The sequence below is a fragment of the Myripristis murdjan genome, chromosome 5 (assembly GCF_902150065.1).
Source record: "Myripristis murdjan chromosome 5, fMyrMur1.1, whole genome shotgun sequence".
NCBI classification, from domain to species: domain Eukaryota; kingdom Metazoa; phylum Chordata; class Actinopteri; order Holocentriformes; family Holocentridae; genus Myripristis; species Myripristis murdjan.
The window spans coordinates 28,681,204-28,705,719 of record NC_043984.1 but is presented as its reverse complement, the minus strand read 5'-3'; the positions used below and the strand labels follow the sequence as shown (position 1 = coordinate 28,705,719).

Sequence of the window (24,516 nt, the reverse complement as noted above, 5' to 3'; positions counted from 1 at the left end):
CAACCTCCGCCTCCCTCCCTCCCCTCCCTTCAGCCCCTCCCCACGTGAAGAATCAGCAGACTGTGTTAAGTTTAAGCGGGCCAGATCATGATCTCTGCGTATGTGTGATGTGGTTAATGCAGTGAGTGTGACTATTACAAAACAGGAAATGGGACCAAGTGGCACAAACAGGGACTGTTCATACAAAGAAAGGGGTTGAGCAGAAGGCATTACAGTAAATATTACACATTGCCGCAAACTTGTGCTGAAATGCTGAATAAGAGAGGAAACTGGGTCAGTACTGTTAATCTTTCTCCCTTCCCATAGGTCTTGTGATTTCATTCCATACTGCCAAACTGTAAGATCTTAGTCAGTTGACAGACTCATGCTGAATTGCTCATATTGAGGATTACTTTGCCTGCAGCCTGTTTACACAGATTACAGGAGTTTTTTTTTCCACAGTAGTAGATTTTATATAATCCAATTCATGCAGCTTACTAAATGACTAAGTGGAATGTTGCTATATCCACTGCTATAGTGAGATTGTATATATGCGTCAAGATGACACTTTCTGGACATGTCAAACAATAACAATAGCAGTCTGAGTTGGGCTTTTAGCAGACCGGCCCTGATTGAAGAGTCACTCAGGCAGTTTTTTTGTCATTCTGTAATATTATTACTTATTTCTGTAGAACAGTCTATCCTCCCAGTGCCTGTGGTTTGGGTGTAGCCTCACACCTCCCCAAACCAAAGTGAGTTTCACCACAACTAGAGGTGTCATGAGAAAGAAATCCTAGCTGACGGGTAGGATCTCGAATTCAATACCTTCACCAAAGGTCCCAGTCAGATCTGCTCTCAATTAGGTCCTGACCTGTTTACTGACACCTTTTCGGATCTTAGCATTGACACATCACACTGTAAATTACTGAGATTTGTCATAGCATTTCCCAACTTCCTGTTTTTATTCGGTACTTTACTAAAGTTTTTTTTTTTTTTTTTGTTATGTTTTGTGTTGTTTTTTATGTGTGTGTGGATGGGGAGTATTTTTTTTTTTTTTTTTTATTGTGTGAACCACTTTGTGTTACGTTTGTTTGTATCAAAACAGCTATACAAAATTGATTGAATCTGATAAGCAGGTCACCAGATTCCCAATCTCATTCTTTCACTGGCTCTGGCTTTGACTCGTCCTCTCCTCAATATTTATCACTTGTATTAATTAGGTGACTCTGGTGTGTGTGTGTGTGTGTGTGTGTGTGTGTGTGTGTGTGTGTGTGTGTGTGTGTGTGTTTGTTTGATTGCAGACTCGTATGCTGTGGTCTCCACATAATGCCAGATTTGCTAACAGGAAACACAACACTGTGACACTGACTGTGGTGTTTGGTATACGGTGGAAAGTGACACCTGCCTGGTAACAGGGCGGATCAGGCCTTATTTAATTTCACTCTTGCGTAATGTCCAACAAACCATCCTTTACAACTCTGAACAGCCTCCATCTAAGTATAAACAGTGCTGGAGGCATGACCGGAGAAATGACAATTAAATTTAGTCAGCTAACAAAGTCTTGCAAGTTAAATTACAGTTGAAAAGTCAACTATGTTTGAGCTGCAGCCTCACTGCTACACACTAACACACTAACATCCAAACTACATTGCTACATTGTGGCTATTTTAAAGTCTGATTGGAGCATTGTGAGAGAGAAAAAATGATGAGTTAGAATTTATGATTTCGGATCAAATCAAAATTATAACTGACAAAAAAAAAAAAAAAAAAAAAAACTTTTAAGCATTTTTGCATCACTGGCTCCATTTGTTCATACAACACTTTACTCTAAGGCAACATGTTTCAAAATGTATTCGGCAGATTGCCATGAAATTTGGCGAACACATTCATGCTCCTCAGAGAATGAACCCTGATAGCTTTGGTGATTCCCTCTAGCGCCACCCTCAGGCACAATTTTGGCTTGTATTCGATATGGTCCTCAGGAGGTGAACCATATCGGTTTGGTGACCTCTTGGCGTCTCCTCTAGTGCCACCATCTGGCCACAGTTTCACCTTTGCACACAAGACATCACAAAATGCGCTCGTACTCCACAAAAGAAGATTCCTCTTGATTTTGTTAACCCTATGGGACTTTCCTCTAGCACCACTCACAGGCCAAATACATATCTCTAATCTCTAATACATATCTCTAAATGGATGCATTGCCAAGTCATTTCCTGAGTATACTCATGTTTCCCAGGAAGTGAACACAGTCAGTAGTGGGGACACCATAACTTTCTGTCTAGTGCCACCCTTAACCCAAAAGGTAAAAATTCTCAAATTCTCAAATCTATAGGGCAGATTGCCATGAAATCTGGTGAGCACTTTTATGGTTCCCAGAAGGGGAACCTTGTCAGTTTTGGTGATCGCATGACCTTTATTGTAGCATTACTCTCATGCCAAAATGTATAAACTGCCTGAACATGCACAGAGCCACTGGAGCTAGTAGCAGAGAGCCCCCAGTTTTTTGAGCTATGTGCCACAAAGCCAAAACAGAAAAACACTGACTTCTGCGTGATTTTTTTTAAATATAGTTGATAGAATATGTAAAGAAATATGCATTCAGACAGCTCTCCAGTACTGAGTGCAGTCAGTAGCGCAGTGATCAAAAATGGTGTACACAAAACAATTATTTTACCAGGAATGGCTTGGATAAAAACAGACATAAGTCACCCACTCGGTGGGATGCACATGTTTGACCTCACTTAGAGGTTAATAGGTCCATGCTGGGATCCAGACTGGACCTATTAACCCCTGGTCGGTCTGTTTCTGGTCATGTGTACCAAATTTACAACTTAAGGTCAAGAAAATCTGTCTGATGCTGGCTCACAAAGGGAGACGGATTGCTTCAGTAGTATGAATCTCATCATTCAAGGGATATTAATAAAAATGACACTCATAAATGGTACTGATTCCTGCATGTGAGGAAAGGAATGACTGACAGAACTGGTCATGTTTTTACGTGGAGTTTCAGTTTTCTGTTGGTTTTGTTGTCTCTGATTCCTTTCCTTTTTTCTCAGTTCTCCTTGAGGGCAGTATTTGTGGTGATGTGAAAAGCCACAGCCATTAAGGCCTCTATTGTTCCAGCGCAGAGTTGCAAAGAGAAGACACACATTGTGACTCGCATAAACTTTCAATTGTTCTGTCTGGGGTCAAGCGGTGAGATCGCTTTTGTTTGAACTTCCTCAGCGCTGTATAGAGGAGAAAAAAAGAAGTTGTTAGCTTAGTGCTAGAAGCCTGCATGTTGTTTTCGGTGTCAAAGGTCTCTCGAGAGCTTAGCAGTTCATTCCAGGACATGTCAGTCAGTGTGAGATGGGGTAAGTGATGTTGGCTTCCAAATCAAGCGAGTTATCATGTGAATGAGAAAACAAATATGCGGCCACCGTTATTGTACAATGGTGAATATTTAACACATGCACAGAAACATAAACACACACACACACAATTTACTTTGGTCTGGATGCATATGAGCTCAGATGTCAGTGGTTAATGTTCAAGCCAACTGCTTGTAAACCTGAAATAAACCAGAGCACTCCAGTGAACTTTGCCCGATGCGTGCCAAGCTTTTCATGAATTTTTTACATAGAGATATTTTCATAGCTTTAAAAAGAGCGCTTCATTGGCGAAGCGCACAGACACAATTTAACCATAAAATCGCGTTAAACATTATTGTTTCAAGTGCATGACTCATTCACATGACTGATGGTGGATATTTCCTTGAGGTTATTTGTTTTGGCTAAGGCTACAATTTGAAAGTGTGCCCTGTATTGGGCAGATGTGCTGAAGTCCAAAGGATAAGCAGCTTAAGTTGTCCCAGGCTATAGACCTTCTCTAGGTTACTGGTCTGATCCAAGTCAGCCTGTCCCACAAGGTCCTTGTATGGGGTCAGGTAAACCCAGACCAGCATGTTTACAGTGCCAGGGCCTCCTTCCCCAAATGCCTTCCTGAAAGTGACCATGCAAGAAAGAGCAGACAGTAATATGTGCTGCCTGTGAGTAGCACAGAAGAAGCTGGCATAAAGTAACCACAAGAAAAACTTAAACTTAAAACTCCCTTTTTGCACAGTGCAGCCAAGCACAAGACTCTAAAATCTACTTTGAATTTGGTTTGGTGTAAGGAAAGAGTGATAGGTCAGTCCCTCAGCCTCTCATCGCTGCAGAGTAAGCTAGTAAGAGAGAGATGAATGGCCTCAGACTGTAGGTGTCTGTGACGTCCAAGCTGCCGCGTCTGGCTTGGCTGCCAAGCCCAAGCACCCCGGCAGGCTGTTAGGCTGCAGAACCGAGGATCAGTGTTGGACCATCCCTCATGAATTTAGCTCGAGCCAAGAGTATTTTTAGCCAGCCAGAGTTATGTAACGAGTACCTGTCATGTGATCTCCACACAGAGAGGCAAGAAGGAGGCCTCAGAAGGGAGGGGATGGGAGAGCAGCGGGAGGCGGTCAAAGTATCATCCTTGGTGTCTCAGAGTACAGAAAACCTGACTGATCTCATTTCCAACTTGACAAATGCACAGGTGTTCACACGCACAGGAGTTAAATTATTATTAACAAAGTAATTCTGGCCTTCCACTACGTGCAGATCCGGACTTGGCATTGAGTTAATGCCTGGTGAGCTCATGATAATGCTTCACTGAGCTATAATGATTGATGCGTCACACTTGCTGTTATGTAAAAACAAACACACACACACGCACACAGAGAGAGAGAGAGAGAGAGAGACCTACAAAGAGCTTTGCCTTAATGAACATATCAGGGCAAAACTGTTGGCTTGATGGGTGAAAGTGCTAAAAGGGGATATTCCAGGAGGCGTGGAGGATACCGTTTTTTTGATAATGCATGGTGCACTTCAATAAAAGATTATTTACAACTGATGGATAAGTCTGCTTGTTCCTCTGTCTGACTTCCTCCTTGTTCAGCCTACCGCTATATCATGAATGCTATGCACAAAACGTTTAAAGCTGTCATATTTGTCTGACATTAAAGCTTGAGGGAAATGAGAGAAGTAAAAACGAAATCCCCCCCTTAGTTAAAAAAAGCACTCTTATCATGGCAGCGAACTGATTGAATGAGTAACTGATTGTGTGAACCAAGACCCAAGTAGGAAAAGCACATATAATCAGCATACGATTGCTGGGTACTGTAAAACTGTGCATTCATGGTGTTAATATCACATCAATTTTGGAACCTGTTTGAAAATTTTCAGCTAAGGTACGAATAAATTGTTCAGTGGAGAGCACAGAAAAGCCGTGGTTTGAAGACAATTATTTCTCAAGTGCAAGTTATTATGGACTTTGAGGTCAGGAGTGAGGTCTCACCCCTGACTGCTGACTGACTGAATCAGTTTGTGCCTTGATAACCATGGTTCTATGAAACAAGCGCTCAGTATCGACTTTGATAGGCTTATACCTGTCCCTCAGACAAGTCCTTACTCCTCCTCTTCACTCCCCCACCCCGGTCCTGCAGGTACCCTGGAGCCCCATCTGTCTGCCCTGCTGTGGATGGCCATGCTGGTGTCCCTGGCTATTGTCATCGTCTTACCCCAGCCCCATGGCATCCGGGCACTCATTGCCTCCACTATCTTGCGCCTCATCTTCTCTGTAGGCCTTGAGCCCACCCTCCTCCTGCTGGGTGTTTTCAATGTGAGTGTGTTCATATGTTCAGATAGGCAGGTGTGCATTTATATTTGTGTCTCAGTATGTAAGCAGGCCTCTGGGGACAAGATTTTTTTTTGAGGCCGCCTCCTGTGACCTCAGCCTCAGGCTCAGTGTCACTTGTAGCTGGTTCATGTTGGGGTGCAAGTCCCAGGGATACACCACTGTGATATTTGGTTGTCAATCACATTAAACTAAGTAGGTTTACAGTCATGTAAAAGGGCAGGGTTACATCTGTATTTTCAGTGCAACTTGGCACATCCGATGACCCCAGCACACTTTGACTTTCAGATGTGTAAACTCTCAGATTGGATCTTGGCCACATCAAAATCCAATCTCAAAATCCACGTTTTAGGTTGCCTGGCTCACATTCCTGTATTGAATCCCAGTCGTGTGTGGACATACATCCATAAAGCTGCAATCTGTATATTGCAAGTAATGTCACGTCCCAACTGATGTTGCCTCCCGTTAGCTTCTGCATTCCTTGTGTTCGACAGTCAAGGATTGATGGGGGAAAACAAAGCATGTGGTGTAGCAGAAAAAAACAGTACAAAATACATTTCCTCATTCAAAAGTTATTCACCCACCCCCCTTCCCCCACACACAATGTCTGAGAAGACCCCAGAGGGGATGAATTCCCACAAGTGTTGTCTGTGTTCTCAGGACTATTTTTCCCACTCCACGAGGACCATAAGAGCACTGAGCAATATGAGGAAATTGGTGTAGAGCATAAACTTGTGCTGCGCTCTCCTCAACAACTGTTTAGTTGTTATGAGTTCTGTTACTAAAAAGGCACAAAATCAAGAGCAAAGGCTAACATGATTTGCAGACAGTGCATGATTTTTTTTTTTTATTTATTATGCAGGAAAACAAATCTGATCTCATCTCTGACCACAGAGGTTGCATGCGAGTGTCGTGTGCACACATCAATCAGACCTGATCTGACATGCAGTTGCAGATATAATCCTGCCCTAAGTGCTCTGCACAATGAGCATTTTGAAATCCATCCCCTCTTTTTGAACATGTATTAAGGCATCTTGTCATGGTTGCTCTGTCTCTATGATGTTTCTACTGTATGTATCCCTTGTTCTTCAGTTATGTAATAAGGTCATCTTCCTAATGAGCTTTGTGGGGAACCGGGGAACCTTCACGCGGGGCTACAAAGCCATGATCATGGATGTGGAGTTCCTGTATCACCTCCTCTACCTGATCATTTGTGGCCTGGGGGTCTTTGTCCATGTCTTCTTTTACAGCCTGCTGGTGAGCTCACACACACACACACACACACACACACACACACCAACGCACACAATATAATATCTGTATACATAAGAAAGCACAAGCATTTACGCAAAAGTTAGCGGTAACAGTGAGAGACCCCAACTGACTTGACATGGAAATACAGCCAAATGCAACACTGCATACAAATTTTTCTGTACTCATTGTAGCCTCATACCATTCATGTGTTTTCACTCCAAGCCAGTGGAAACACATGAAGATGAAAGGGGTAATTGTAACCTTGGGAAACAGGAAATAGCAGGAACAGAATCTCAGATCAGCAACAATGGCTGAAGGAGCAACAAAGGTGGCTTAGGGAATACAAAGATTTAGATTTAGCCTGGTCATGAAGGCAAGGAAGGTTTTCTTAATGGATAGAACCTTTCAAACATAAGGCAATTTAAAGTGTTTCACATAAAATTTAAGAGGACACAAAAACAAGATTTAAAGATACGGTTAAATAAAAGTAAAATAAAGAATGAAAGGTACTGTCAATCAGTTAGGTTTTAAGCTTCAGTTTGAGAGTTGGAGAGTTGAGAGTTGAAGCAGACCTCAGATCTGCTAGAAGCTTGTTCTAGATATATGGGGCATAGGAACTACAAGCTGCTTCACCATTTTTTATTTTGACCCTTGGCCTTGTAAACAAACCTCTCCCAGATGACCTGAGGGGTCTGGATGGTTCATAACATAGCAGCAGGGCAGAAATGGGCCTAAACCATTCAACACGTTATAAACCAGCAGCACTATTTTAAAATCGATCCTCTGAGACACAGGAAGCCAGTGCAGTTGTATGAGAACCGGGGTGATTTGCTCCACTTTCTTAGTTTTAGTGACGTCTGTAGAGGCACTGTTCTGAATTAGTTGCAGTTCCCTAACTGATTTTTTACAGAGGCATGTAAAGACACCATTACAGTCAAGGCTACTAAAAATGAATGCGTGGACAAGTTTTTCTATGTCCTGCGGAGACATAACTCCTCTAATTCTCGCTGTATTTTTAAGATTATGGATTAATTTTATTATTGTCTCAATGTGGTTGTTAAAATTTAGGTCTGCTACCATTACTACACCAAGATTTTTGACTTGGTTTATAGTCTTAAACAATAAGAATTCAAGGTAGGCACTGACTTTGAAGACTGAAGGGGCAGTTTTATCTCACATAGACTCCGCCCTGTACTGGACTCTGTGGGTAATACTATTCTCCAATCATATGCACAAACTAACTCACTGAAATTTGCATAAACGCAGCTGGCCAATCAGGAAAGCCTGCCTAGTATGTGTGTGATTTGCACAGTATACAAGGCAGTGTAGCAAGCTGCCGGCTTTCCACTTCAGTGAACTGTGAGACAACAGCTCACTGGAAGCAAACAATATCTCCAGCATATTGAAGGGACAAGAAAGAAGAATGGGAGCACCCTGCCTGCCCCTGGCTCGGTTGGCGTGCTGGGAAGGCATGTAGTCGTCACCATGCAGCATCTGCCAAGGGAATCCCCAGCGCCAGACACCAGCCGTGGCAGAAGATTGCTCCAGTGTGTTGGAGAGCTGTATGACTGCTATGCTGAACCAGAAATGCTCCATCCCACGCCGGTTATCAGCTGTGATGAGCCTGCATATTGACCCGAAAGTCAGAATCGCCACACCAATGGTGGAAACATTGGTGAGCAGGAGGAGGACAGGATGTCATCTATCCCCAGAGCATCACTGTCCTCTGGGGTCCGACTGCTGATGTCCTCTGCCGGGACTTCCTGGCAGTCATGCGGCGCATTGGGGTAACTTTGCCCACATCTACACCACCCCAGCCAGTCAGTCAGTCTCTAAGAAGGTTACTTTGGACCATCTCACCTGGCCCACTCTGCCTTTGTCCAGACATCCAGCCAGACATCTGGCAGTATGAGGAGATGTCCTCGAACAAGCTACTGAAAACCAAAGCTCTAGAGGCAGAGTTAGTGGGCTTCATCAGAGGCGGTTTCCTGCCCTGGCATGCCTCCTCTTCAGTGCCCTCAGTGTCAGTCATTCCCACTCACGACTGACACAAGGGGTTTTACTCTTTGTACTTCTTGGTTCCCAAGAAGACGGGAGATTTCGGGCCCATTATGGATCTCCACCTTCTGCAAAATGTTCCATATGTTAACCATAAAGAGGTTACTGGAAATGGTGCACCCAACTGACTGGTTCACCACTATTGACCAGAGAGACACATACTTTCATGTTGAGGTGGCACCAAGACACAGGAAATTTCTGCATTTTGGATTTCAGGGAGTAGTGTACGAGTATAACAAACTACCGTTAGGCTACTCCCGGGCCCCCCGCCCTTTCAGCAAATGTGCGTATATGGCTCCAGGGCATGAGAGTCTTCCTTTATCCAGATGACGTCATTGTCATGGCAAGGTCCAAAGAATGGTGCATGTTCCACTAAGCCCAGTTGATCTTACACCTAACCAGGTTAGGATTTGCGATCAACTGGAAGAAGAGCACCCGCAGCCACGCCAACAGGCAGCTTATCTGGGTGTCATGCTCAAACTCAGCCAAGATACAGGCTTCTCTGTTGGAACCCAGACAGACAGCCCTATAGTAGGCTGTATGCTGAATGCAGCAGGGTGTGTTGGGATAGTTTGAGCCCCTTTTTTTCCTGCTTAAGCAGGCTGGCTTAGAAAAATAAAAGGGCTATGGTGGTTAAGCCCTAGTCAGACAGGACTCCGTGAGGCTGTTGTTTGATGGTAATGTCGTGCCAGGTTGTTCATTCATTGAGCTCAATCTACTGTACCCGCAGAATCCAGTAGAGGGTGGAGCCTGTGTGAGATAGAACGAAGGTTACGATATTGTAATCCCAGCTCTATAAGCACAGATGGATTTCTGTACCTATGGATCTTTCTGCTCCTATACCACTTGCTGAGCCGGGCCGGCAGCTTGGTATGCTGCCTTATATACTATGCAGACCATGTATACACTAGGCAGGCCATCCTGATTGGCCAACTGCGTTTATGCACGTTTCACTGAGCTAGACTGTGCATATGATTGGAGAGGCATATTACCCACAGAGTCCAGTAGAGGGATCAGCCTGTGCATAGAGAACTAGGGTTACACTATGATAACCTTCAGCACCCTACAACAAGTTCAGAAAAGGAAATCCATTTGCTTTTTCACATGGCTATATTAGCAGTTGCTTTGACATTTTAGAAATGTAGACTGTCACACACTGCTTTGCAAAGTATTTGACTACTTTGGTCAGAAAACATGTTACACCGAGGAGTCTTAGGTCAATGCAGTGCTTCGTTTTCTTAAGAAAATGTATACTTACGTCAGTACAGCCCTGTCAGAATTTGTTTCCATTGCACATACTGTATACCATGGTTATATTATACATAACATTCTCACATCTACACCCACACTACTCTCTGCAAGTTTACTGCACAGATAAACTCTGAACTCTTCTTCTTTCCCTGTGCCTCAGCTCTTTGACCTGGTGTACCGAGAAGAGACTCTGCTGAATGTAATAAAGAGTGTGACACGTAATGGTCGCTCCATCGTTCTGACAGCTGTGCTGGCTCTCATCCTCGTCTACCTCTTCTCTATTGTGGGCTACATTTTCTTCAAAGATGACTTCATCCTGGCTGTGGACAGGATACCTAACAAAACACTAGGTACCTTCAAATACAGGTCTCTTCTTATTCACTAACTGGAATGAACATAAATCACCTGCCCTCTCTGACCCTGACTGTCAAGCTGAGACTGAAAGACAGGTTGTTTTTCTGCAGCGCACACAAACGCTGGATGTGAAAATTCATGAAGTCAAAGTCAAAATGGTCTCGCTACTTAAGGAATACACCAGCATATTGGCGAAGCAAGCTTTTGATCACCCACTGTTTTGCAAGAAAGGTTTCACCTTTGTGTGCCCTGTATAGTTCTTATGCCTTCACTTTTGAGATGGTATGAAGTTAGTTTGTACCATCGCCTAAACATAGAATGTTCATAATGTAAGCATCAAAAACTCAGACACATCAATTGAACTGTTCAAATTTGTATCATGTGCCATGGCAAGTAGAGGAAATAGCTTACGTGCTCCCAAAAAGATCTCTTACTTTAATATTTAGTCTCTTACCATGTCTTGTGTTCCCCATGGGTAGAACATGGAGCCAGTATGGTGGGAGAGTTCTTCTCTGGTGGAGTATGCCAGAGGGAAAATGGGGAGAACTGCTCAACAGAAGCCATGGCGGATGGTAGGTAGACAAGAATGAAAGGTGACTTTGTGTTTGAGTGTGTATGTGTGCATGTGTGTGTGTGTGTGTGTGTGCATGTGTGTGTGTGTGTGTGTGTGTGTGTGTGAGAGAGAGAGAGAGATTGGGGTGGAGGTTAGGGGATAGGGTCAAAGGGTTCCTCTTAGTTAGAATCCACGTGTTTATGCATGCGTCTCATGAGATTCCCAAGTATTTGTGAGCTTGTGTTTGCATCTGTGTACGTGCACGCTCGTGTGTGCAACTGTTTGAAGGTTCTTATATCCTCACAGACGTCTGACTCAGCCAGTGAAGATTCTTCTCTGAGTCGTAGTGATCTGTAAATCTGGGCAACCTGGTGATCATGGGATTAAGCCTGTCTGAGCTAACTGGGGGCTTGTGGGGAGTTGGGTGAAACACTGGGGACATGGACTTCTTGTGCGTCTAGGAGGACCAAGGCTAAGACCCGATGCAGGGGCCCAGAGTGGAAAGGTCAGGGATTAATTACCATCAGGCACAAGCAGGTCAGTGGGTCCACTCTGTGAGGGCGCAGGGGACTTCTCACCGCAAACAACAAATTCCAGCAAACTTAATGACCTCGAAGGAAAACACTCCAATCAGACATGAACCCATGCACCGCTCTAATATGATCAGCCAACCTTGTTGAATTCTCACACTGTCTGCCTGACTCGGCTAGGCATCGTTATCCATCACAACCATGCCGGCTAATTATGCTGGTCTGGTGACTTGTTTTTTTGGATAATTCCCAGCATCTTCTGTGACTGGTTGTGTTTGATAAACATTTGCTGATCCAATAAACTAAATTGTGCATGATGAAACAAGAGCTTCACCATAGTGTCTTAGTAGTTTACAATGCTTGAATTCTGCTTCGTTTGGAGTAATTCTTAAACAAAGTTCTCCCTGGTCTATGTTGTGATAAATTCAGGTTTAGAAAGGAATGTAGGCTATTAATCAGAGGGTCTTTTTATTTGGTGAAAAGAAATATCTGACACTTAATATGTTGATGTCTCCCCATAGCTGCCCTTGCCATCCAGCCCTCAGCGGTGGTGATCGAGGACAAGGAGCGAACGTGTGACTCACTGCTCATGTGCATTGTCACAGTCCTGAGTCACGGCCTGAGGAGCGGAGGAGGTGTCGGGGACGTCCTGCGAAAGCCATCCAAGGAGGTACAAACAACAGGGACCCCACAACAAACACACCCCGTCACAAGTGTAGATTGAGAGTGTGAAAACTCAAAATTATTGTCCAGAAACTGTAACGATCAGATCCGTGGCACAATTATATCCAGCCTGCGAAATGATTTTTGATCCTATATTAATTCTGCCGCATCCTGCGTTATCAGCACCACAAAATACCGGTATGTCCTCGCCCCCACCTTCTCCTGGCAAATGCATCAGCAAGCCAGCAGATCACTTGCATCAAGATAGTTAGCTCGCTAGCAAGCCAGCCAAAAGCAACGTCAAAATGAAAAGTGGACAGTGAAAACAGAAGTTTTCAAGACAGGTGGGAGGCTGAGTACCTGTTTGCTTTCAGTAGGGATAAACCTGTCTGTCTCATATGTGGAGAGGATGTGGCCATAATGAAAGAATATTACAGACATTATGAGACAGTTATTGTTATATATTGTTATATTTTGCATGTGTTTTCTTTTTTTTCACCCTCCATATATTTTGATGTTTGACTTTTACAATACTTTGACATATTTTGACCAAATTATTCATGGTGTAACATGATTGTTTAGATTTCTCCTCAGCAAAATATCAGTTATCTGGTTAATTTTTATGAAACTGTGATGAAACTGTTTGTCATTCTGAAAGGATTTGGTGTAAGCTTGCAGATGCAATAAATTATGCCAAAAAAAGGAATGCAGTGGACATTTGGTGAGGAATTTTAAATGTAAAGTTCACATTTCTGTATGAATTATTCTTTTTTACACAGGGCATATTTTGATCAAAACAATGACCACTTTGGGTCAAAAACATTCAAAAAATATAGGGCCCGTTTTGCCCTCAAATTGTTTGTGATTTTTTTTTTTAATAGAGAGAATTTCCTTAATGTTTTTATCCATTTTTTTTTCTAACTTAAGATTTACACAACATCTTTAACACAGTGAGCAAAAGATGGAGCTGACATGTTGGCTGCACATCAGGAGGTTCAGGCACCTGGCATGGAGTGCTATGAAAACTATGATCACAAAGGCCCTTCCCAGCAGAGAAATGTAGGCATCCTCTGCTACTAGGCCAAAGAGGTCAGGTAACCTACTGGGCCAGGGGCCATAATAACTCCAAACATGCCAAAGTAAGCACTGAAGACTTCAGAGATAAGACATGCCTGAACAATGTCAGAATATGTGCAATAAATCAGCAGGTTGAGCCCTACGATCAGTCCACATTGCATAAACATTTCAGATCTACTCATATTAGTGTATCAAGGCATCATTTTGTTTTTTGTTTGTTTATTTTTGGGCTGTTACTCAGTTTCCTCTAGATGTATCTTCTGCCATTTTTCACATGTATTCTCACCTCGACTCCAACAGGAGCCCTTGTTTGCCGCCAGAGTGATCTACGACCTGCTCTTCTTCTTCATGGTCATCATTATCGTCCTCAATCTTATCTTTGGTGTCATCATTGACACCTTCGCAGACCTGAGGAGCGAGAAGCAGAAAAAGGAAGAAGTGCTGAAGACAACATGTTTTATTTGTGGTGAGGAATCAGACAGAGATGCATTTTTTGTATTTTCCTGCAAGGTGAAACTCTTGAAACTCTGAATTTGTGTCTTGTTTATATTTTCTGTCAATGTCTAGTTTGACAGTAATCAATCAGAGCTATTTTGGCTGTTCAATATTATACAGCAGACACAAGGGGTCTGATGAAGCAGGGCTTTTTCATGTGCAAACAAGACAAATACTGTCTGGTCTTATTTATTAAATGGCCGCACTGCAGGTTTGCATTAGTGAAATTAGATAAAAGTGACACTGCCAAAAAGTCTATGTTTGGCCTAATGTATATCTATTTTAGGGTAATCTAATGTAGGACTGCAAAAATACAGGAAGAGGGAACAGAAATTGACTCAAATGACTCGCTAAAGCTGATTTATCATGATCAGTGGCTGGTCCACCGAAATAAACTGCACCTGTTATTTAACAGCTTTTGAAAAGCAGTCTTAAGCAGTCTTCATTTGCAGCACCTTTGACAGTGTTTAAACTTATCTCTTATCTCTGTCTTATCAATTCGACCTGGTGCTGATGATGCCTTCTCACCAGTGTTGGCTGCGCTCTCGGGGCCATGTTTCCCTCTCCACTGGGACCATCAGAGCACTGCTGAAAATACGGGGGAAAAAAAAAGAGCAAAAGCTTGTCTGGTCAACAGAGACATGTTTCTTGATTATAATATTGTATTTTTCAGTGCTTCTGTCTCTGTTGCTGAGAGCCATGTTGTTTTCCAGTCATGCTCCAGACACATTTTCCAGCGGCCGGGTATTAGCAGCGGTGAATTCAAATTAAGTAAAATGCAGCTGTGCTCATTAATATAATCAGTCTTGGTAAATCACCAGCTAAATTGAGGATTGGTGGTGATGCACAATTTAGTTGCCCGAGCAGTAATTTGTAGCATGATTAATAATTATGATTAATAAATCAGCACCTATGTGTGAGTATGTGTCAATATTCTACTGTTCTACCTACTGACCCTTGTTGCATATCTTTCCTTTTTTCTCCCAACTTCACTGGAGAGTAGTTTTCACTTCATAGTATTTAATGAAGCAGGAATGCCTTAAAACTCTAATCACATGAAAAGTAAAACTGATGCTTGGTACAGTGCAGTAGTGAGCCTGCATTACAGTGAGCAGGCATCAGTGCTGAGATTTGCATATGATTAAAGAAAGCAAAGGAGTGGTCTGGTCTGAACACGCTCTTGTATGAGCATGCGATTGCAGTGTTGCAGCTTCGCATCAGGGCACCTTGCAAAATGGGGGCTGTTTTTCTAAGTAGAGTAAACAACGAAACGCCTCCTCTTCCCAGAATGGCTGGTTAGTCATGGCAGGTGCTGCTGTGGAGGAGGAGTGCTTCTTCCTGTTGCCATATGGGTCTTGACCATGTTAGACTGTACACTCACTAAGACACGAATCTCCTGTCAGTGGAACACAGTGTCACTTATTGGCACTGCATCTTAACTGTCATTAGTCATTTCTGGTCATTCCTAGTTTGTGTTAGGTATTGCGGTTTAGGTGGTTATTCCTCTTTTGCAAATGCAGTGTGGGCAGATATATGGATCACAGGTCTCTATTGCATGCAACTGCGTTTGCATGTGAAAGCTTAATACTCAAGTAAAAACATGCAATGTGTAAACATTTTTAGGCAGTACAAACTCTGACGTTTGCCCCATCCGTCCCCTCATGACCCTACTTCCTCTTGTTTTTGTTGTATAGTCATCCTTACTATGGCCACAAATAGAGGGATTAAGTCATTGTTGCCACACCAAGTGTATTTCTTCAGAGCGTTAACATGCAATGTGAATAACAGCAATATGTGTGTTTGTGTGTGCCTTTCTGTGTGTGGTCTTGTGTCCTTTCGTTCCCAGGTTTGGAGAGGGACAAGTTTGACAATAAGACAGTGACCTTTGAAGAGCACATCAAAGTTGAACACAACATGTGGCACTACCTGTTCTTCATTGTCCTGGTTAAGGTGAAGGACTCCACAGAGTACACCGGCCCTGAGAGCTACGTGGCCGAGATGATCAGGGTAAGAATATCGTCATTCACATGCCCTTCACATTTTGACTGATCAGTCTTCCTACAGTCAACCACAGACTTTGTCATGCAAAATAACAAGGGCAGCATTTAGTAGGTGTAACACGGAGAGCATGAGTTCATTATATGCCTAAATGAAATATATGGGCTCCTCAATCGCCCCCCTCTTCTCCAGCCTTGAAAAAATTAGCTTTGCCCAATCCTGCATGCTACTAGAGAAAATAATTTAGATATGCCTCATTAAGTGCTGATGCATGCAGCAACAGTGTGCAAGGCGCTGCAGTCTTTGTTGAGGTTAACCATACCGCTTTAATATCACTCGCTGCTTTGTAACTTAAGAGATCAGGGTTAAATGGGTTTGGACAGAGCTGATTGCTATGGCCTTTTTTTTTTTTGTTTTGTTTCTTTGCACCATCATTTGGAAGTAAATCTTGTCCTCATCTGCCCCACTGTACCAGGATTGCATTATGTAATCCCTGCCTTTGTGACCTTGAATGCCATAGTATTATCACATCAGTCAGCTTTGTGAAGGGTGAATAAACATTCAGACAGAATCTACCATCGGCGAGGTATATGTTAATCCCGACAGCAGTCATGCCTTGCCTCAGTCATTACACACACACACACACACACACACACACACACAGACACTGTTCTCACCCTGTGCATTGCCTTATGATGGTCAGATCTCTTGAAGTCGAGCAGTAGTGTAAGGACCTCGCCTACAGCTGCTGGCCAGTGTTTGTGGCAGGAGCTGCTCTGAACTTGTTTCATCATGATACACACAATTGGCTTAATGCCAGTCCAAAAGTGAAATAAATTACTGTCAGTGAATCATCACACACACACACACACACACACCCAAAAAAAAAACAAAAAAAAACAGCTATTTAGATATTGCTTGAGTTGTCCTTGATCCTGAAGCTCTTGAAATAGGCTCATGTATTAAACTATGAATAAGTCAGATCTTTCATTAATATTTTTGCTGTTACTAAGTTTATTGTAATGTTCAATTTGAACCTCAGATGCATTGCAGTAGGCAATGTAATTAAGCAATTGTAATTATATGACAGTTTTAATTCAAATTGTCATAAATTTAAAATTAAAAAAGGTGTCAAATTAAAGCAATAAGTGATGCAAGTCATAAAGTTTGTATTGATATGAAATACTTTGAATCATTACTGGTAAAGATTTGTTTGCTTCAGTTTTCCATGAAAGATTTGCACATCTCCAGCAACTGAGCTTGATGTATCAGGAGTGACGCAGAGAGCAGACCACTGGGGAAATTTATGGGGGAAATTTGGTTCATGGATAATTTAAGCCATCATTGTTGCGGTAATTTTAGCTTTTGAACAAATAGTGAGATTTTTTAACTGCCAAAGGAAAGCCCCTAGTTTTGACATGCTTACTTTCCTGATGCTGCCAAGAGTTTGTGACACAGTTTTTTTTTTTTCGATCGTATTTGTGTCAGTCCCTGGATTTTCACCGTGATCTGCAGAAAGCTACTCTGTCTTGTGAGGAACCACCTGATTTAGGATTAACTCCCCCATCTCTCCCATTATCCTTACACCCTACTGAGCCAAAATGAGCTTGTCAAGAGTTCGTTATGGCCAGCAGGTTAAAGGGAACCCTGAGCAGAGAGGGACACATGGTGTGAAAGACCTCAGTGACCCGTCAGCTGACCCAGTCATCCTCAACGTTAGCTCTCAGCTTCGCATGCAACAGTTTGATGCAAGACCTCAGCCTCCTGTAGCTAACATGGTTGTCAACAAAGTTAAAAATTCCTTTCCACTAATTACATATTTAGTACAGCTTCATTGATATGTAGATTATATTTTGTCTTAAAGGTATGCCCAATGTATTTTCCACACTGTCATACAAACATCTATACACACATATTTTACCATACACACGATACATTTTACCTAAAACTGACACCAAGAGAAGTTTATATAGCCCCAAATTTGTTCGTATTACCTATTTTATATTCTACTTGTAAATCTTGTTTCATTTCGTGCTAAAACAGCAGTCAACTTTCATTTTAATGTAAAAGTAGTAAAAGGACAAGTCATCAAAAAAATTAAGCCAACTTCTTACGTGTAAGATTTCAAACATATTGCAAAGCTGTAAATGATCTTGCACAAATTAATCTGGCTGGAGAGCTGAGCTAAGAGTTAATGAGGTAAAACTTATCCTTAGTCTAACTCGTATCATGTAATGTTAAATAAAATTAATGAAATGATGAAATTAGATCTAAAAGTAGCATGGTATAAAGACACAAAAGGGACGAAAAACACAACAAACAGATATCAAATATAATTTAAAAATAAATGTAAGAAAAAAAAAAAACAGTACCCAGCCGAATGTCTCTAACACTGAAAAACAAATATTGGGAGAATGAATCACTCCAAAGACTAAGGCTAAATTAAGTTAGCTCGTATTATAGGTGAAATGTCTCTGTCAAAGTTCACCAATTTTTTTTTTTTTTTTTTTTTTTTTTTGTTTCCCTGGTGTGATTTTTTTTTTTTTTTTTTAACCTCGTTCCTTCAATCTATACACCTTCTCCCCCACCATGTTTCGATTTATTTGATGCCGCAGTAATGTGGAAGAAGCGACAGTCAGACTATTCTGACAATGACTGGGACTGACGTCAATGGTGGAGGGCCCCGGCTGAAGTTTCAGCTCTAAGGCATAAATGGAAGGTGCTTGGTTGAGTTCAACAGTAGCACACACTCATGCCCTCATTATTATTGTATCCAGCACTACAAAATACCCCAGCCGCCCGAGCTGATCTCGAACATCTACTGTGATAAATATTCTAAAGAGATGATTATTCGTGTCTAGTGAAATATGCATACATAACTCCCCCAGTCTATTTTAATGCGTGAGGATTTTTTTTTTGGCAGTTTATTTTCATGGTTGCAGAGTGAGTGGGCTGTCAAGTTGTCAGGTGTCCTGTGGCATGACTGTGACGTTTTCTGTTGCTGTTCAAACCACAGTGCATCCTGTTTCCCTGTCATGGCCCGTGCGGTTTTAATAATGAAAAATGTACTTCCGTCATTTCCATTGAACTAGCGTGAGGTAAAACTTAAGTCGTGACAGCATTTCTCAGTTTACTGGAAGCGCTTTCATTTGTAAACACAGGATGGAAAGGGGGCCAGGCTGCCCCTGACAGTTGTCAAACAAACACACGTGTTCATTAGTTGGTAGACGGAATCCAAAATGGGGAAATGAGCCTTTTCACACTCATCTCTTCTGAAACCGTCCATTCTTCAAATGTGGTGTTGCAGTGCACATACCGAATCTTCCAAGGGAGAAAAACGTCAAACATTAAGATAAGTCATATTGAGGACAGAGTGAGCTGTGTGCTCAGATACAGTAAGTAGGGAGGGGGGACAGAAAGTAGAATAGGTAAACACAGCCTCTGTCTCTTTGCATTCAGGAAGTGGAACTTGTACACAGCCGTCCTCTCTTCTTTCAGAATGAGTATTTGCTGCTCATTATCTTAGTGTTGTGTGATTCCCCTTGGCCTGCTGTCTGACCCAGGGCTGGTTTGTGGTGCACTGTGGCCACCGCAGTTGCTCCCACGTCTCAAACCCAACCACAAACCTTGGGACTTTTCCAGCCCAGTTCTTCAGCACTTTTGCTGTTTCTAGCCACCAGCCCCAGGTACAATGCTGCATCCTCTCATTCACTGACACAGCATGCCCTGCCATCAGTAGTTATGCTAATGCTTTAACACTGGAGAGTGAGGGCACATGACACTGACAGTATCTGGGCTGTGTGTGTGTGTACTGTGTGCTGAAAAGAGTTCAGGACAGACACATTCACATGACCTTGGTTTTGTCTGCAAGCAGGTTCAGACAGTGCACAATAACATCGGCATGTGTTAGCCTAGTGCCGGAGGAGATGGAGGGGTGAAAGAATGCAACCGAATAGCCCTTGGCTGTATGACTGTTTGAACACAACAGCCCTCGTGGTGGCTGCTACATTTCATGTTACTGATACTTTTTTGGTTACTCTTTGGTTTCAAATTGAGCTGCTTTAATGTCACGGTGACATGAAAAATGACTCGTTCACCCAGTCAGCTAGCTTTTTATGTCATAACATACATGCCAAAAAATGATTGCTAAAAAAAACATATTTTCCTTTATAAAACCCTGTTAGTTTTGTTCCCTTGTATGTAGTTGCTTCACCACATTTTCACAAATACAATTTTTTTTTGAACAACCCACCTCTATCCCTCCCATTATGCAAAGATTTCTTTGTCTCCTCTCTCTCCCACACTTTGTCATCAGCCGCACTTGAACAATATTCCTCCCCACTTTATGTCCCGCCCTAACATCCTGTTTCAACTGGAAATACGCTAAGTTACAGAGACAGGGTGTCCTGAAAATGCCAAATTTCAAGTTGTACATAAGCACAACATTCACTCGCTGTGTCTCCACCTGGCATTCAGATTAATTGCAAGTGAAAAATGAAATACTGCCCAAAAAAAAAAAAAAAAAAAAAAAAAAAAAAATTCAAGCAAGTTTCAAGTTTTTTCATATTATCTATGTAAGCCAGTAAAATGTACCCTGTAGCCTTACATCATTTGTAAAGCTCCAACTACCGGTTATTTTTTATCAATTATCAATAATCTGTCAATTATTTTCTCAGTTAATCTATTTGGTGTTTAGTCTATAAAATGTCAGAGAACGATAAAAAGTGAAGTCCTCAAATGTCACAGCCAAAGATATTAACTTCACTGTCATAGAAACCAGAAAATATTCACATCTGAGAAGCTGGAATCAGCCAATTTGGAAATTTTCCACTTAAAAATGACTCAAAACGATTAATCGATTATCAAATTAATTGGCGACTAATTTAATAGTTGCCAACCAATCAATTACACATCTTATCACTGCAGCTCTAATCATTTTGCAAGAGCTGCTTCGTGTTGGACAAGTTAACACCACAGTTCTGACCTAATGGCCAAATGTTATCAGGCACATCTCACTTACTATTCAAATTAATTGCATGTGAATAATTGAGGCCACCCAAAAATCAACCCATTTAAGGTGTGTTCCTGTACTGTCTGTTTAAGCAAATATTCATATTTATATTTCCAAATCATGAGTAGTTGCATTGTGCTACCATTTCCCTTATAATATCACTGTTGCATTTCTTTTTGCGTATATCAAAGGTATGGTTTTATTTCTTCCCGTCCATCTGCACCTGACCACCATCTACCATGCCAGAGGTCAAGGGCAAAAAAAATGGTCATGTGATCTTATATGCATTTTCAAATTGGCAAATGCATTTCACACAGATTTTTTTCTTTGTTATATAACATCCTCATCTACCTCAAGCTGCCATGTAAACCTTTTACTGAAATTTGGGGATTTTATTTGACATTTGCCGTTCCCATTACGCATTTTTTTTTTTATTTGACACAGCAAAACACGCACCAAACAGGCCTGATGGAAACAAGTCTACAGATAATTCATACCTCATCCCTTCCACACCGGCAGCAGTGTGACAGCTAACTTTAGAGCTGTAAAAGAATTGATAAAACCTAAATGTCAGTTTGGATGACTAATGGTTCTTGGTTACCTCTAAATGGTATAGTGTTCTAGCACAAGTGTTAAAGATGTCATCAATGCGAGCAAATAGTGTAGCTTCGTCTTAGGATGAATCACTTTAACAGTCCGGACCCCACAAATAAGAAATGCAGTTCTTCCAATCAGACTCATTCAAAAGAACATTCTTAAAGCAATTATTATAAATGAAAAGAAGTATTTTTACAAAAGGACTGAGACACAGCAAATTCTTCCAGTTTGTTACATTTATTCCTGGCACAAAAGAGGCTCATACCACAGATAATTGTAACAGTCATGACTGAAAAGCTGAACCCAGCCATGTGATTTGGGTCAGGGCGGCATTGACACAAGAGTCATGCATGTTTGCAAGAACTCTGAGGCTGAATACCTTCCCCAAGTGTCCGTAGTGCTCTTGAGCAAGTCACAGCATCGTATTTCTTTAACTGCAAAGCAAGCTCAGCTCTTTTTTCGTTTCAGAATCACAGGTACAGTGCGAGACTGCCCAGGTACTGTGGCTAGCATAGTGAAATTCAGCTTGTGGTTATATGCACACATGGTTGCTTTTAGCTCACTGGAGCATTCAAGAACTGTGTGTTTGTGTCAGGGCTGCATGTGAGGCGATGCATGTACAACCAAATGAGGAAGTTTGTTCCTCCATTTTGGTCTACAGGTCTTTGTAAGCATCTGAGTTTTGTTGTAATGGCAGGATGAAAGAACGGGCAGAAGTGTAATGAGAGTGAATATGATGAGAGATATCGCAAATATGTCGGACTTGTTTGTGAGCAGAGATTTCAAGGCCAGCCGTTAACTCCCTTGTGATTTTAATACGGAAAGTCCCTCAAGATTAGTTTGATTACACTTTAAGAATGGGCTTTATATCACTGCAAACAGGCTCAGAGACAAAACAGGGCTTACAATGAAAAACACAAGTCAAAGAGGGCTTGGTCTGCCAAGTAGCTGGCAGTAGCACACACTTGATGTCATTCTGAGTTAATGTAATGTGTAAGGCATTGTCCTCAGTATTGAATGATTTGACCAATTTAGCCTGAGAAATTAAATTTAAAAAGCAGAGCACTTGATAAATAAAGAAGTAATAAAAAAAGTGCTTCCTAGAAACAGGACTTTCCAAAGATAAGCAAATCCTGAACACAACATCACAGATATTTAAGTAACAATGAGTGTGTTTCATGCTTTGAGTCATGTACTTATCATTGCACCAGGAGCACAACCTGGACTGGTTCCCACGGATGCGGGCCATGTCCCTGGTCAGCAGCGATGCCGACGGGGAGCAGAACGAGATCAGAAACCTGCAGGAGAAACTGGAGTCCACCATGAAGCTGGTGTCCAACCTGTCAGGCCAGCTGACTGAGCTCAAAGAACAGGTCAGTCAAACCGAATCGAAGCACCGGCAGAGCTCAAACACTGTTTCATCAGACCGGCGGCTTCACTTGGCCAAAGATAGCTTTTGACGTTTTTGATTTGATCATGGCAAAAATATGAACGAGAGACGAGTTTGCTGCAGATGTGGACAGCAAACGCTGCTCGGGGTTTGTTTGCTTGCCGCTCCTTGCCCTTTAGATGTAGAGCTTACTAAATGCAGAAGGCAATGAGTCATAGTTCACAACACAGCTCATGAGACGCTCAACATGCCTTTATTTGCGTCATTAAGCAAAGACCCAACTGGAATTTTTTTTTTCTTTTTCTTTTCAAATAAAGCATTTTGAGGCGTGTGAAAAATATATATTTCCGAAATGTCAGAAGTGATTCCTATGGAAATGTTTACTTGCTCTGTTCAGATTGGGATCGTTTGCCTCTTAATGTGTATGATTTTTTTTTGTTGTTGTTGTTTGTAAGTTTCATCTTTTTAAGCACATTTACCCATCAAGTTGTTTAATTATAATTTCTGCCAATATGAAGTTTTCAATACATTTTATTTTAGTTAGTTTACAGATTCCATAAAAAATCACCTATAAAAAGGCAATTTTCTGTCTTAAAATTGCTCAAGTGTTGTGATCCCCTGTTTCTAGTACACAGCATTGTAAAAATGGCTCTACTCTTGAAATGAGAAGTATCCATGAGGAAGTGAATGTTATTGAGACATTTTGACCCAGACAAGGGGAAATGATTATTGTGTTGCTGAAACCTTTGAAGGGCACAATAGTATTGCATCAGTAACATACGCAGTTGCCCAGATGTATCTTAAATCAGGTCATTGTTTTTATTTAATTACTTGCCCAAATGTCCACATTTTCTTTGCCCATGTTTGCCTGGAGAGATCTTGGCCTTGTGCAAATGCATTCACGCTCGGGCACAAACAAGAAAATTGTGTGAACAAGGCCAAACACAGGTTTTCTGTCTTCTATCATTCCAAAGAAAATTGGCTTAATTAGTTCATCATGGTGTGAGGAAGGCCAGGATTCTACTGGTCACAGAGTTCAAACACTGTCCTCTAATGTGTTTTATTTTTTTTTTTCCATTCTTCTATTTTACGCAGAATAATTTCTCTAACAACACTCATTACACAACCACTATTTCTTCTCACTTCTGATATCGCTGCGTTCCAGCACAGCATCTTCATGTAATGGGTTTAATACTTAGCAGAAAACCCATGGCTGTTTGCTCTTGTCGGCATAAAGGTTAACATCTGTGTTATGACTGATGAGCTTTGCTTGATCGCTGAAATTTCTTTTGATTGAGTTTCAGTATTAGTAGTTTGTATACTGCAGCTTTCGTCAGAGGAGACCACATTTTGGATGAGTAGGACGGCAGGATTTCAGATGAATCTATTTTCAGTTCAGCATTATGCAGTGTTTGCACGGCGTTGGTAGATACATGGCAGAACAAAAAACGCCACCTGAAGAGCGCCGCCGATCTGAGAGGCTGCCGACGGTGACCCGTGGTCCGATGGAGGACTCATGCATCAGCAGCAGAGGTACAGGGTGAGTTGTCTTGTTTAAGACGAAGACTGATAAATCTTTGTGCTCTCTCTCTCTCTCTCTCTCTCTCTCGTTCTC

General features: G+C 41.8%; 1 protein-coding gene across 8 annotated transcripts in view; it reads left to right on the top strand.

The window, feature by feature from the left end:
• Window positions 1–24,516, top strand: part of itpr1b (inositol 1,4,5-trisphosphate receptor, type 1b) — a 100,155-nt gene that overhangs the window by 74,191 nt on the left and 1,448 nt on the right. For all 8 annotated transcript variants that reach the window (XM_030050965.1, XM_030050964.1, XM_030050957.1 and 5 more), the window contains 8 exons: window positions 5,480–5,655; window positions 6,763–6,927; window positions 10,394–10,583; window positions 11,067–11,159; window positions 12,192–12,340; window positions 13,711–13,876; window positions 15,752–15,912; window positions 22,723–22,884. In XM_030050965.1, the coding sequence (XP_029906825.1) occupies window positions 5,480–5,655; window positions 6,763–6,927; window positions 10,394–10,583; window positions 11,067–11,159; window positions 12,192–12,340; window positions 13,711–13,876; window positions 15,752–15,912; window positions 22,723–22,884 (1,262 nt within the window). The remainder of the gene's footprint in view (window positions 1–5,479; window positions 5,656–6,762; window positions 6,928–10,393; window positions 10,584–11,066; window positions 11,160–12,191; window positions 12,341–13,710; window positions 13,877–15,751; window positions 15,913–22,722; window positions 22,885–24,516) is intronic.